The 13990-nt window shown below is 41.9% G+C and overlaps 1 protein-coding gene across 6 annotated transcripts in view; it reads right to left on the reverse strand.

The window, feature by feature from the left end:
* The window catches only part of pcm1 (pericentriolar material 1), a 155571-nt gene extending 142087 nt beyond the window's left edge, over positions 1-13484 (reverse strand). For 4 of the 6 annotated variants that reach the window (XM_067986870.1, XM_067986848.1, XM_067986856.1 and 1 more), the window contains exons 1-2: positions 13289-13484; positions 11205-11318 (exon numbers count right to left, since the gene is read on the reverse strand). In XM_067986870.1, the coding sequence (XP_067842971.1) occupies positions 11205-11309 (105 nt within the window). In that variant the 5' untranslated portion in view covers positions 11310-11318; positions 13289-13484. The remainder of the gene's footprint in view (positions 1-11204; positions 11319-13288) is intronic. The other 2 variants (XM_067986867.1, XM_067986862.1) reach the window with 1 other exon arrangement.
* Positions 13485-13990: the final 506 nt, after the last annotated feature.

Below are 13990 nucleotides of genomic sequence, written 5' to 3' on the forward strand. Positions count from 1 at the left end.
ATAGAACAGCAGTACAAAATGCCTTAAAAATAAAGTGAGGGGCCCAATTAAAAGCAAATTAAATTGTGTGTACAGCAACCGAAACAAAACGGGAGAACCGGAGGCAACAATTCGTAGCGAGAAGCCAGATATAGTCAGGATAACTGAAACATGGCAACATAAAGAACAGGACTGGCAGTTAAATATTGCAAGATATAACATATTCAGAAAGGATAGGGAAAGAAGGGTGGGGCTGGAGTAGCTGTACTAATTAGAGACAACATAATGGCAATAGAAAAAAGCGGCATAAGTAACATTAAGATAGAAACAGAATCCATATGGATTGAGACAAAGGATAAGAAGGGATCAATCACGTTAATAGGCATATTCTAAAGACCACCTAATAGTGGACGGGAAGTGGAGGAAGGAATATGTAGGCAAATCTACGAAATGAGTAAAAAACATCAAATGATCATGGGACATTTCAACCCCCAAATAAACTGGCAAGAAGAGGTAGGGAAAGGGGGAAGGGGAATGGAGTTTTTACAATGTGTACATGACTCCTATCTTACCCAATATGTGAGACGCCCAACAAGAGAGGAATCACCACTGGATCTAGTAACGGGAAATGAACCGGAGCAGATAAGAGAAGTGAGTGTTGGGGAACATTTAGGAAATGATCATAATATAAGGTTGAAAATAATGATTGAGGAAGACATAAGTAAGACAAAGACCAAAGTGATAGATTGGAAAAAAAACTAATTTTGAGGGGATGAGAATGGAACTAAGGCAGGTAAACTGGAATAAAAATTTGACAAAGAGAAAGAACAGCGGTGGGAAATATTTAAAATGGTGATCAAGAGAGTTCAGGAGAAATATATTCCTCTAAAAAACAAAAACAAACCAGCCAATAATGAAACACCATGGATGAATAGAGAGATAAGGGTAAAATGGAAACTAAAGAAAAAGCATAGTCTAAGTACATAGACAATAAAAGAGAGGATGACAAAAGGATAAACAAAGAGGTTAGGAAGGATGTCGAAAAAACAATCAGGAAAGTGAAGAGAAACAACAACATTAAATTATCAAGGAATATAAAAACAAATAGTAAAGTATTCTACAGGCACATAAATAAAACAAGAAAAATCAGAATAAGGGATGCACAGGATAAACTCACAGGTAATGATAGCAAAAAGGCAGAAATATTGAATAGTATTTACCAGGGAGGCTACCAAGGTGGGTATGAAGGGGAGATCAAAAAAAGGTATGAAGACATTTAAGATAGAAAGGGGGGGCGATAATTGATAAACTAATCAAAATTAGAAAGGATAAAACCCCTGGTCCGATGGATCGCATCCGTGCATTTTAAACGAAGTTAGGGAAAGAGACAGCAGAGGCACTATTACATACATTTTAAAAAATCATTAGAAAAGAGAGTCGTGCCAGAGGACTGGCAGATGGCTAATGTTTAAAAAAGACATTAGAACAAGTCCAGGGAACGACAGACCAGTTCGCTTAACGTTGGTGGTAGGAAAAATAATGGAATCTTTACCCAAAGATGTAATAGAAAAACATCAAGAAAACAAAAATATAATAGTCAGCACAGATTTCAGAAGGGAAAGTCAAGCTTAACCAACCTTACTGAATTCTTTGAAGAAGTAACAGAAAGAGTAGACAACGGTAATGCAGTAGATGTAATTCTGAGGGACAGGATAAACTGTCACTTAGAAAGGCAGGAACTAATCAAGGACAGTCAACACGGATTTGTTAAGGGGAGGTTGCGTCTCACGAACTTGACTGAATTTTTCAAGGCGGTGACGAGGAGGATCAATGAGGGTAGTGCAATTGATGTAGTCTACATGGATTTTAGCAAGGCTTTTGACAAGGTCCCACATGGCAGACTGGTTAAAAAAGTAAAGGCCCATGGGATCCAAGGGAATGTGGCAAATTGGATCCAAAATTGGCTCAGTGGCAGGAAGCAAAGGGTAATGGTCAACGGGTGTTTTTGCGACTGCAAGGCTGTTTCCAGTGGGGTGCCGCAGGGCTCGGTACTACGTCCTTTGCTTTTTGTGGTATACCTTAACGATTTGGACTTAAACGTCGGGGGCATGATTAAGAAATTTGCGGATGACACAATGATAGGCCGTGTGGTTGATAGTGAGGAGGAAGGCTGTAGTCTCCAGGAAGATATTAATGGACTGGTCAGATGGGCAGAAAAGTGGCAAATGGAGTTCAATCCGGACAAGTGTGAGGTAATGCATTTGGGGAGAGCAAACAAGGCAAGGGAATACACAATAAATGGGAGGATACTGAGAGGTGTAGAAGAAGTGAGGGACCTTGGAGTGCATGTCCACAGGTCCTTGAAGGTAGCAGGACAGGTCTATAAGGTGGTTAAGAAGGCATATGGAATGCTTTCCTTTATTAGCCGAGGCATAGAACATAAAAGCAGGGATGTTATGCTGGAACTGTATAAAACACTAGTTAGGCCACAGCTTGAGTACTGCGCACAGTCCTGGTCACCACATTACAGGAAAGATGTAATTGCACTAGAGAGGGTAGAGGAGATTTACGAGGATGTTGCCAGGACCGGAGAATTTTAGCTATGATGACAGATTGGACAAGCTGGGGTTGTTTTCCTTGGAACAGAGGAGGCTGAGGGATAATTTGATTGAGGTGTACAAAATTATGAGGGGCCTAGATAGAGTGCATAGGAAGGACCTATTTCCCTTAGCGGAGGGGTCAATAATCAGGGGGCATAGATTTAAAGTGATTGGTAGAAGGATTAGAGGGGAAATGAGGAAAATTTTCTTTCACCCAGAGGGTGGTGGGGGTCTGAAACTCACTGCCTGAGAAGGTGGTAGAAGCAGAAACCCTCAACTCATTTAAAAAATACCTGGATGTGCACCTGAAGAGCCATGACCTGCAGGGCTACGAACCAAATGCAGGAAAGTGGGATTAGGCTGGGTGGCTCGTTTCTCGGCCGGCGCAGACACGAGGGGCCAAATGGCCTCCTTCTGTGCCGTAAATTTTCTATCATTGTATGTAATAAATTTGGATTTTCAAAAGGCCTGCAATAAGATACCGCATTGTACACTCATGGCTAAGGTTAGAGCATGTGGAGTCAGGGGACAGGTAGCAGAATGGATCGCAAGCTGGCTACAAAACAGAAGAGAGAGTAGGGGTTAAGGGTAGTTACTCAGACTTGCAAAAGGTGGGAAGTGGTGTTCCACAGGGATCAATGCTGGGACCACTGTTGTTCAAAATTTACATCAACAACTTGGACTCGGGAATCAGAAGCACAACTTTAAAATTTGCAGATGATGCAAAATTGGGGGGTGTAGTTAATACAACAAAAGAATGTGTTAAAATGCAATAAGACATTAATAAACTTGCAGCACGTGCATCTAATTGGCAAATGAATTTGAATATAGAAGTGAGGTGGTGCATTTTGGTAGGAAGAATAAGGAGGCCACATATTGCTTGGATGATAAAGAGTCTAAATGGGGTAGAGGAGCAAAGGGATCTGGGGGTACAGATACACAAATCACTAAAAATAGCGACGCAGGTTAATATGGCCATAAAAAAGGCAAACCAAACATTGGGGTTCATTTCTAGTCGGATAGAATTCTAAAGCAAAGAAATTATGTTAAACTGGTGTAGAACCTTGGTTAGACCACACTTATACTGTGCACAGTTCTGGTCTCCATACTATAAAGAGATAAAGGCATTGGAGAAGGTGCAAAAAAGACTCACAGGAATGATACCAGAACTGAAGGAGGATATACATATCAGGAAAGGCTGAATAGGATGGGGCTCTTTTCTCTAGAAAAGAGAAGGCTGAGGGGTGACCTGATAGGGTTTGATAGGGTAGATGTAGAGAAAATGTTTCCACTTGTGAGGGAGTCCAAAACTAGAGGTCATCAACATAAGAAAGTCACTAATAAATCCAATAGGGAATTCAGGAGAAACTTCTTTACCCAAAGAGTGGTAAGCGCTAGTAAACTACTTAAGTCTAAACGTGATGAAAGTATGAGAATAAACACAAGATGAATAGGATCAATTTGTATGGATTTCTAGATGGCAGGATGTGTGACCAAACTTGTAGAATTCTTCTTCAAAATAACACAATAGGTGAACAAAATACAGTGACTGTGGCCTACACAAGTTTTAACTAAGTGTTTGTCAAGGAATTGTGTAAAAGACCTATGCAAAGATAACAGCCCATGGAATTAAGGGGAATGGAAAGAGAAATTATTTGATGGCAGAAAGCAAAAGGTAGGAGGTAAAGGAAAGTTTCTAAGATAAGAAAGATGTGGTGAGTGCCACAAAAGCCTGTGTTGGTGCTGCTGTTATTACTATTCATACATAAATGATCTGAAATTAGGAATAGAGGGAACAATGTTGAAATTTGCTGATGACACCAAATTGGATGGCAGGGGAGTCATGCACATTGTAATGATGATTGTAAAAGATTGCAGGAGGACCTAAATAGGCTAGCAAGTGTCAAGTGCAGTTCAACGGAGATATGTGAAGTAACACATTTTGGAAATAATAGGAAAAAGAAAAAAACCTAACTTATAAGATTTTAAATAGAGTAAAAGAACATTAGGGTTAGGGTTAGGGTTGCATATACACAAGTCAGTACAAGTATAAAAAGGCAAACAGAAAGAATCCTTGGTTTTGAATCTAGAGGCATGGGATAAAAAAAGATAGTAATTTTGAATTTACACAAGACCTTACCTAGACTGCGGTTGGAGTATCGTGTGCAGTTTTGGGCATCCCATTATAGAAAAGATATAAAAGCAATGCAAAGAGCGCAACATAGATTGACAGAGTTTACCAGGGCCAAAGAAATACAGTTATGAAGAGAGGATTGCAAAGTTAGGGCTTTTTTTTTACTGGGGCTGAGATGGTTAAGGAGTGATCTGATAGAGGTCTTCCAAGATAATGGTAAATAGCGCTAGATTATTTCCACTGGTCAGCGAGATGGTAACAACAAGGCACAAATATTGCTAACCACAAAAACAATTAACAGAGATCAGAAAAGATTTTTTTTTAAAAACGGAATGTCTTAGAATGTGCAATTTATCACAAACCATTGCTGAAGCAAAGTCCATATATTAAATGAAAGGAGAATTAGATAGTTGCTAAATTATACTAAAAGGCTTTGAGGGGTGAGAAGACTAACGGGTTTAGAACAGATGGCTCAAAAACATTAAAAAACAGAGGGGGGGAGGAGGAAGTAAAAATGAGGGGAGGAGGAGAGGGGGAGAAAGGAAGAGATACGCAAGGGAAAACCAGAAGAAGCTGGGCAAAGTGGTGGGAAAGTATAAGAGGGGTGGGGAGGCGGAAGAGGAGGTGGTGGAGAGGGGGGTGGTGCGAGAGGGGATTGTGGGTGAAAAAGGGGCTGTGCAACTGTGAAGAGGGGGGGCCGTGCGGAGATATGGGGGGGGTGGGGGGAGTGCACTGGCGGAGATGGGGGGGGGAGGCGGGCCGCGTGCGCAGAGGCGGGGGGGGGGCAGGCCGGCAGGCCACACGCGTAGAGGCAGGGGGGGTGGGCCACGTGCACAGAGACGGGCCGCTCACACAGAGACAGGGCGGGGGGGGGGGCTACTGCCACACGGAGACTGGAGAAGGGGGGCACGTGTGCAAAGAAAGGGAGGATGAGTGCATTTTGTAGCTGTGATATGTATCTGAAAAAAATATTTTTCAGGAACCAATTAAAAAAAAGAACACTAATTCACTGTTGCAGCACATCTGACAAAATTCTTTCTTCATGCCATGTCTGCTTCCCACCTCTGATCTCTCTCGTTTTTTTTGTGTGGAACATGTATACTAAACTATATCCTGTGACGAACAATGAGCAAAGCCACAGAGATTAATCGATTTAAAGGTTTCCATTAGAATGATATCACAATCACACCAGTACTTGAAAAAACCTTCTTGGGTTGCAAAGTCAACCAATTAAAATTAATTTCCATTGAAAATGTAGTAAGTTATATCAATAAAATAAGTCATATTCAGCAACACAACTTTAATTATCAGTTGTGCATTACTTATAATTACAATGTTACATCACCAGAAATGCACTGGACAAACTGACCTCAGATCTCAGTCCCACTTCTGTTGGTATTGGAAAGACCTCCATTGACTTACCATTTCACCATCAGCAACAATATGGTCAATGCCCTAACACATGCTACAACTATTTACAAATGGTTTTAACTTATATTGACACTAGTTACAAAAATGCCCAGTTGTTAAGAAAGTTGTTAATTTAGTCATTTATGTCAAATTTATTTATTAGCTCATAGTTAATTAACTCATTTATTTATCTTGTTAGATTTGTAAATGGAAAGCACATCAACACAAAGGAACAATATGGTGATGAAAGTGAGTTTGGTACAGTAGGTCATTACTTCAACAAAATGTAATGAGAAAGAGGAATCACACAATATAAATTAATTCTTCATAATTAATGTATTAATTCAGAGATTAGAGAGGCCTGTAGCAAAAGCAGAGTTGCTTCAATGGGAGACTTTAATTTTCATACAGGTTGGGAAGAGCAGAGAAGCTCAAGTCAGAAAGGTAGTGAATTTCTTGAGTACATTCAAGATAGTTTTCTGGTGCAATACGTTCTAGAACCAAAAAGAGGACAGGCTACACTAGATTTAGTAATGAGCCAGATTTAGTTAATAATCTAACAGTAAGGGAACATTTATCCAACAGTGATCATAATATGATCGGATTCAATCTCAGGTTTGAAAAGCAGAAACAGTTACCAAGATTCTAGATTTTGTATGGCTAACGGGATAAGACAGAGACCAGCAATAGCAAACTGATCAAAATCAGGTAAAACTACAGATCAACAGTGGGAGGTGTTCAAAAAAGAATTTAGCTTAATACAGGACCAGTATATACCCCTAAGGGGCAAGAGCACTGCCTTGCCAAATAGAACAGTCATGGTCGACAAAAGAGGTGAGAGATAACGTAAAACTGAAGGAGAGAGCATGCAAAAGTGCAAAGAATAGTGCAAATCCAGGGAACTGGAAGAGATGTAAAGAACACAAAGGAAGACAAAAAAGATAGTAAGAGGTGCAAAAAGGGAATACGAAAAAGAAACTTGCGAGGGATATCAAGATTAACACAAAAAGTTTTTACAATTATATTAGAAGAAAAAGGGTAGCCAAGAGTAATGCGGGCCCTTTAAATACAGATGTGGGTAATATTGTGAATGAAAATAAGGAAATGGCAGACTTGTTGAATAATTGCTTTGTGTCGGTCTGCGCAGTAGAAGAAGAGGATAATATACTTGATATTCCAGGGAAATTAATAATGAATCAAGGACTGGAACTCATTTAAGTTAATGTAAGCAAGACAACAGTATTAGAAAAAATAATGGCACTAAAGAGTGACAAATCCCCAGGACCTGATGGTTTCCACCCCAGGGTTTTAAAGGAAGTAGGTGAGAAAATTGCTGATGCTTTAGCCATAATCTTCCAAAACGCTCTCAATTCAGGAATTGTCCCTTTAGATTGCAAAATTGCAAATGTAACTCCATTATTTAAGAAAGGTGATAGACAGAAAACAAGAAATTATAGACCTGTTCGGCAAACATCTGTTGCAGGGAAATTATTGGAATCTGTAATTAAGGAAAGTGTGACTGAGCACTTAGAGAAATGTGAGCTGATTAGAGAGAGCCAACATGGATTTGTAAAGGGTAGATCATGTCTAACGAACCTAATTGAATTTTTTGAGGAAGTAACTAAAGTAACAGAAAGGGGAATGTCTATGGATGTAGTTTATATGGACTTCCAGAAGGCATTCAATAAGGTCCCACATAAGAGACTGTCAGCTAAAATTAAAGCTGATGGAATTGAAGGCAAATTATTGGCCTGGTTAGGAGATTGGTTAGGCGGTAGAAGATAGAAAGTAGGGACAATGCAGTCCTGCCACATCCAGTCGTCAATGACGGTGGACAATTAAACAACTAACAGGAGGAGGAGGCTCTCTAAACATCCCCATCCTCAACGATGGCGAAGTCCAGCACGTGAGTGCAAAAGACAAGGCTGAAGCGTTTGCAACAATCTTCAGCCAGAAGTGCCGAGTAGATGATCCATCTCGGTCTCCTCCCATTATCCCCACCATCACAGAAGTCAGTCTTCAGCCAATTCAATTCACTCCACGTGATATCAAGAAACGGCTGAGTGCACTGGATACAGCAAAGGCGATGGGCCCCGACAACATCCCGGCTGTCGTGCTGAAGACTTGTGCTCCAGAACTAGCCGTGCTGCTAGCCAAACTGTTCCAGTACAGCTACAACACTGGCATCTACCCGACAATGTGGAAAATTGCCCAGGTATGTCCTGTCCACAAAAAACAGGACAAATCCAATCCGGCCAATTACCGACCCATCAGTCTACTCTCAATCATCAGCAAAGTGATGGAAGGTGTCGTCGACAGTGCTTTCAAGCGGCACTAACTCACCAATAACCTGCTCACTGATGCTCAGTTTGGGTTCCACAGGATCACTCGGCTCCAGACCTCATTATAGCTTTGGCCCAAACATGGACAAAAGAGCTGAATTCCAGAGGTGAGGTGAGAGTAACTGCCCTTGACATCAAGGCTGCATTTGACAGAGTGTGGCACCAAGCAGTAAAATTGAAGTCAATGGGAATCAGGGGGGAAGCTCTCCAGTGGCTGGTGTCATACCGAGCACAAAGGAAGATATTAGTGGTTGTTGGAGGCCAATCATCTCAGCCCCAGGACATTGCTGCAGGAGTTCCTCAGGGCAGTGCCTTGGCCCAACAATCTTCAGCTGATTCATCAATGACCTTCCCTCCATCATAAGGTCAGAAATGGGGATGTTCGCTGATGATTGCACAGTGTTCAGTTCCATTTGCAACCCCTCAGATAATGAAGCAGTCTGTGCCCGCATGCAGCAAGACCTGGACAACATCCAGGCTTGGGGTCATAAGTGGCATGTAACATTCGCGCCAGACAAGTGCCAGGCAATGATCATCTCCAAAAAGAGAGAGTCTAACCACATCCCCTTCACATTCAACAGCATTACCATTGCCGAATCCCCCACTGTCAACATCCTGGGGGTCACCATTGACCAGAAATTTAACTGGACCAGCCACATAAATACTGTGGCTACAAGAACATTAGGGTTAGGGGTATTCTGCGGCGAGTGACTCACCTCCTGACTCCCCAAAGCCTTTCCAACATCTACAAGGCACAAGTCAGGAGTGTGATGGAATACTCTCCACTTGCTTGGATGAGTGCAGCTCCAACAACACTCAAGAAGCTCAACACCATCCAAGACAAAGCAGCCCGCTTGATTGGCACCCCATCCACCACCCTAAACATTCACTCCCTTCCACCACCGGCGCACCGTGGTGGCAGTGTGTACCATCCACAGGATGCACTGCAGCAACTCGCCAAGACTTCTTCGACAACACCTCCCAAACCCACGACCTCTACCACCTAGAAGGACAAGGGCAGCAGGCACGTGCACGTTCCCCTCCAAGTCACACACCATCCCAACTTGGAAATATATCGCCATTCCTTCATCATCGCTGGATCAAAATCCTGGAACTCCCTAACAGCACTGTGAGAGAACCTGCACCACACGGGCTGCAGCAGTTCAAGAAGGCAGCTCAACACCTCCTTCTCAAGGGCAATTAGGGATGGGCAATAAATGCTGGCCTTGCCAGCGACACCCACATCCTATGAACGAATAAAAAAAACAATGGATATGTACTCGAATTAGAAGGAAGTAACTACTGGTGTCCCACAAGCGTGGGGCCTCAACTATTCTCTATTTTTATTAATGATTTAGATAACACAATAGAGCCATATAATCCAAGTTTGCCGATGACACAAAGATTGGTGGCATAGTAAGTAGTGTAGACGGGAGCATAAAATTACAAAGAGACATTGATAGATTAAATGAGCAGGCAAAACTGTAGCAGATGGATTTCACCGCAGGTAAGTGAGATCATCAATTTTGAACCAAAGAGGATAGATCTAAGTATTTTTTTTAAATGGTGAAAAGCAAGGAACAATGGAGGTTCAAAGCGATTTAGAGGTCCATGTACACAGATCACTAAAATGTAGTAGTCAGGTAAAAAAACAAAATCAAAAAGGCTAATAGAATGTTAGCCTTTATAACTAGAGGGCTAGAATATAAAAAGGAGGAAGTTTTGCTACAGCTATACAAAGCCCTGGTTAGGCCACATCTGGAGTAGTGTACAGTTCTGGGCACTGCACCTGAGAAAGGACGTACAGCACAGATTCACTAGAATGTTACCAGGGCTCCAAGGGTTAGATTATGAGGAGAGATTACATAAACTAGGCTTGTATTCCTTGGAATATAGAAGGTTGAGGGGTGATTTGATTGAGATTTTAGGATTTCGAAAGGAATTGATAGGGTGGATAGAGAGAAAAATTTTCCACTGATGGGAGGGAGTCTAGGACAAGGGGACATAACCTTAAAATCAGAGCCAGGCCATTCAGACGAAAAGTTAGGAAACAATTCACCTACTGCTTTTTGTGGGGGAGAGTGCCACACTTCTTCCACCCTTTGCATGATGAAGTGATTCCTAACTTCTCTCCTGAATGGCCTGGCTCTGATTTTAAGGTTATGTCTCAATTAATAATTTTAAATCTGAGATCAATAGGTTTTTGCTAGCCTTAAGAGATACGGAGCCAAGGCGGGTGAAAGGAATTAAGATACAGATCAGCCATGATCTCACTGAATGTTGGAACAGGCTCGAGGAGCTGAATGGCCTACTCCTGTTCCTATGTAACATCATTGCCATGAAATATTTACGGCAACATAAATGTCACTGGAAACAGTCCACTCTCCACTGGAACAAAATATACAATGAAGTGCCAAGGAATATGATTTTTAGCTTATTTGTAGGGTATCAATCATACCCATGCCTCCTCACCATATGTCCCTCAACAAGGTTTTGCCAGGGTTTTAATATCACAAGGAAACAAAATATGGGAATAAACAAAGTGATTATTCTAAAAGGAAATTATCTTACTTTTGAGTCTTTACAGATTTGCATCTCTTCAGGCGTATCAGCATGAGTTTCACACCCAAGAAAAAAGTTTCCAACTTGGTAGAGCTCCTACTATACTACACTAAAGTTTCATTGGTTAGTTACCCACGTTCTCAGCACCTTAACCCAAATGGAATAATTCTCTCTTACCCGGTTATTAAGCTGATCGTCAAGACTTCCATTGTTCACAGCACAGTTGGGCAAGTCCTGATCTTCAACACTTTCCTCAAACAAAGCAGCACCGCCAGTTGCCATCTTTAATTACTAGAGATGAGAGAGTGAGATTTTTTTTGCACAATATTTTAAGACCATACTGTCTATTTTAACATTTAACTGAAGACATCCTACCAAAAATGTCCTACAATATAGTTCACAATTCATTGTCCTCTCTCTATAGGTCTCAGCCTTGACAGCACTGAGTCAGAAGGTTATGGGTTCTAGTCCCACTCCAAAGACTTGAGCACAAAATCTAGGCTGACACTCCAGTGGAGTAATGAGGGAGTGTTGCTCTGTCAGAGGTGCTGTCTTGCTGAATTGTTAAACCGAGAACCCATCTGCCCTCAGACCGATGTAAAATATCACAAGGCACTATACAAAGAAGAGCAAGGGAATTCTCCAGGTGTCCTGGCCAACATTTATCCCTCAACCAACATCACTAAAAATATATTTGGTCATTTATCGCATTGTTGTTTGGCTGCCATGTTGCTTACATTACAACAGTGACGACATTTCAAAAGTGCTTCATTGGCTGTAAAATGTGAAAAGTGCTATATAAATGCAAGCTCTCTCTATTATACTTTCATCAAACATAATCTTTTCATGCAGGGATCCCAATACAAAATAGTTGGCAATCAGTGGTAGAAAAAGAAATTACAACTAATTAAGCAGAAGCAACTCAATTGCCAGGTTTGACTGATCAAAAAACAAAAACAAAATCACAAGCTTCCAAATAACATCAGCATTTCTCATCCTTCACAGTTTGTCTGTTTTCCTGCTGGAACTGATTTATAATTTTCACAGAAAAATAGGCAGAATTGTGGAATTCAATCTTTAAAACCAGGACAAAAATTACAGAATCTCATATGAAAAAGGTTGTTCATTCACATGCATCAGTGGCCGCATTCATGATCCATCTCAGGCCCCACTAATCACCACATCTGTGCCAATTAGGATCATTCCTTTTCAGGTTTACATTTTCACTATTTCCTGAAACAAGCTGCTCTGAAGTGATCTATGAAAACTTTTTTTTAAAGGCTAACTGCCAATCATTAAACAAAATGCCCCCCACCGCAAGGTACTCTTGAGGTGGTCACTGAGTAACACAGACAGATGTAAGGAATCTTACAACACCAGGTTATAGTCGATCAGGTTTATTTGAAAATCACAAGCTTTTGGAGATTATCTCCTTCGTCACTCACCTGACGAAGGAGATAATCTCCGAAAGCTTGTGATTTTCAAATAAAACTGTTGGACGATAACCTGGTGTTGTAAGATTCCTTACATTTGTCCACCCCAGTCCATCACGGCATCTCCACTTCATAACACAGACAGCACTGAGCAACTCAGATCGAACAAGTGCTGGGTTACATTCAGCTCTGAGCTGAGTTTGTCAACATCATCCTTGGAAGGGAGAGGGAAGCTTCAGGTGGGAGACGCCACATTTGGCCTCAATCATAGAATTAAGCAGCACAGGAGGCCACCATTCGGCCCATCGTGCCAGTTCTCTGAAAGCTACCAATTAGTCCATTCCTCTGCTCTTTCCCCATAGCCCTGATTTTTTTTTTCCTTTTTAAGTAGAGATCCAATTCCCTTTTCTAAATTTGAAATGTGTCTGGACTGTGGGAGGGGGTGAAATCGCCACATTCGGTGCCTGGGCTCATACTGGAAGAATGGCCCGGCCCCCGTGGGTCCGTAACCTAGCAACGGGTGGGAGAAACTGAGCAATAAACAGTCAGGGAAAGCGATCGGCAACGACCAGATCGTCCGCCTGGAGATACTGTTTACAAAGTGTTTCAAACAACTGACGAACCGCCGCAACTCGGCACCTGTACAACTCCACAAACCCTCTCTCCCCGGCTGCTGGAGCCGGAGCAGAGCTCCGATGGCCATCAAACAAGGATCCGACCACCGCCTGGACGACCCTCCCGGCCCAGGGCCCGACCCGGGCCCACCGCTCACTCGGGTTGGGGAAGCAGAGTTACGCACCAAGTTTTTTTTTTAAAAATGACCCTCACCTTTTCGGGGAAGCCGCTCGCTGCACTTAAGCCATAAAGATCTCGGTGGTGGCGGTGGTGCTACGACTGGCGGTGGAGCCGGCTCAGTAACGGAATCCTGTCTCGCGGGCTTTCCGACGCTCTCCCGCGAAACACTAAAAAAAACCCTCCCGAATGTGCAACGGAGCCGTTACTGAAACCATAGCGATGGAACCGGAAATGACGGACTCGCCGGGCACAACAAACACGATCGCTCCGCCCAGGCAGCGGGTTTTCACCCCGTCGATTTCTACTTCCGGGTCGCAGGTCAGTTCTCAGCTGGAACTCGAGTGGACATTTGATGCAGACTGTAAAGTTAAAAGCAGTTTGCTCAACTGAAATTGTTCTGCAGTGACAGTCTGGCAAATAATTTTTATTTAACTTTGCAACTGGAAAAAAACCCCCCCAGTATGCTTAGTCGAGGAGATAAAAAAAAAATAACTACACAAATTGGAAACTGACATAAAAGTATAGTGTGGTACTATTGTAGTTATGACATAATTTGAATAAAATGGCAAACAAATTTCGTAGACCTTCCTACTAATTTTTCAACATTTTTAAATATACATACATGATAGCTCCTTAATTTACTGGTTCCTTTTGTATCAAACAGAATTTTTATTTTTTTCAAGTGATACTTATTAATAAAAAGTAGTGGTAAACAATCTCAGGATTCAATTTGTC

Source organism: Heptranchias perlo, chromosome 1 (assembly GCF_035084215.1).
Source record: "Heptranchias perlo isolate sHepPer1 chromosome 1, sHepPer1.hap1, whole genome shotgun sequence".
Classification (NCBI taxonomy): Eukaryota; Metazoa; Chordata; class Chondrichthyes; order Hexanchiformes; family Hexanchidae; genus Heptranchias; species Heptranchias perlo.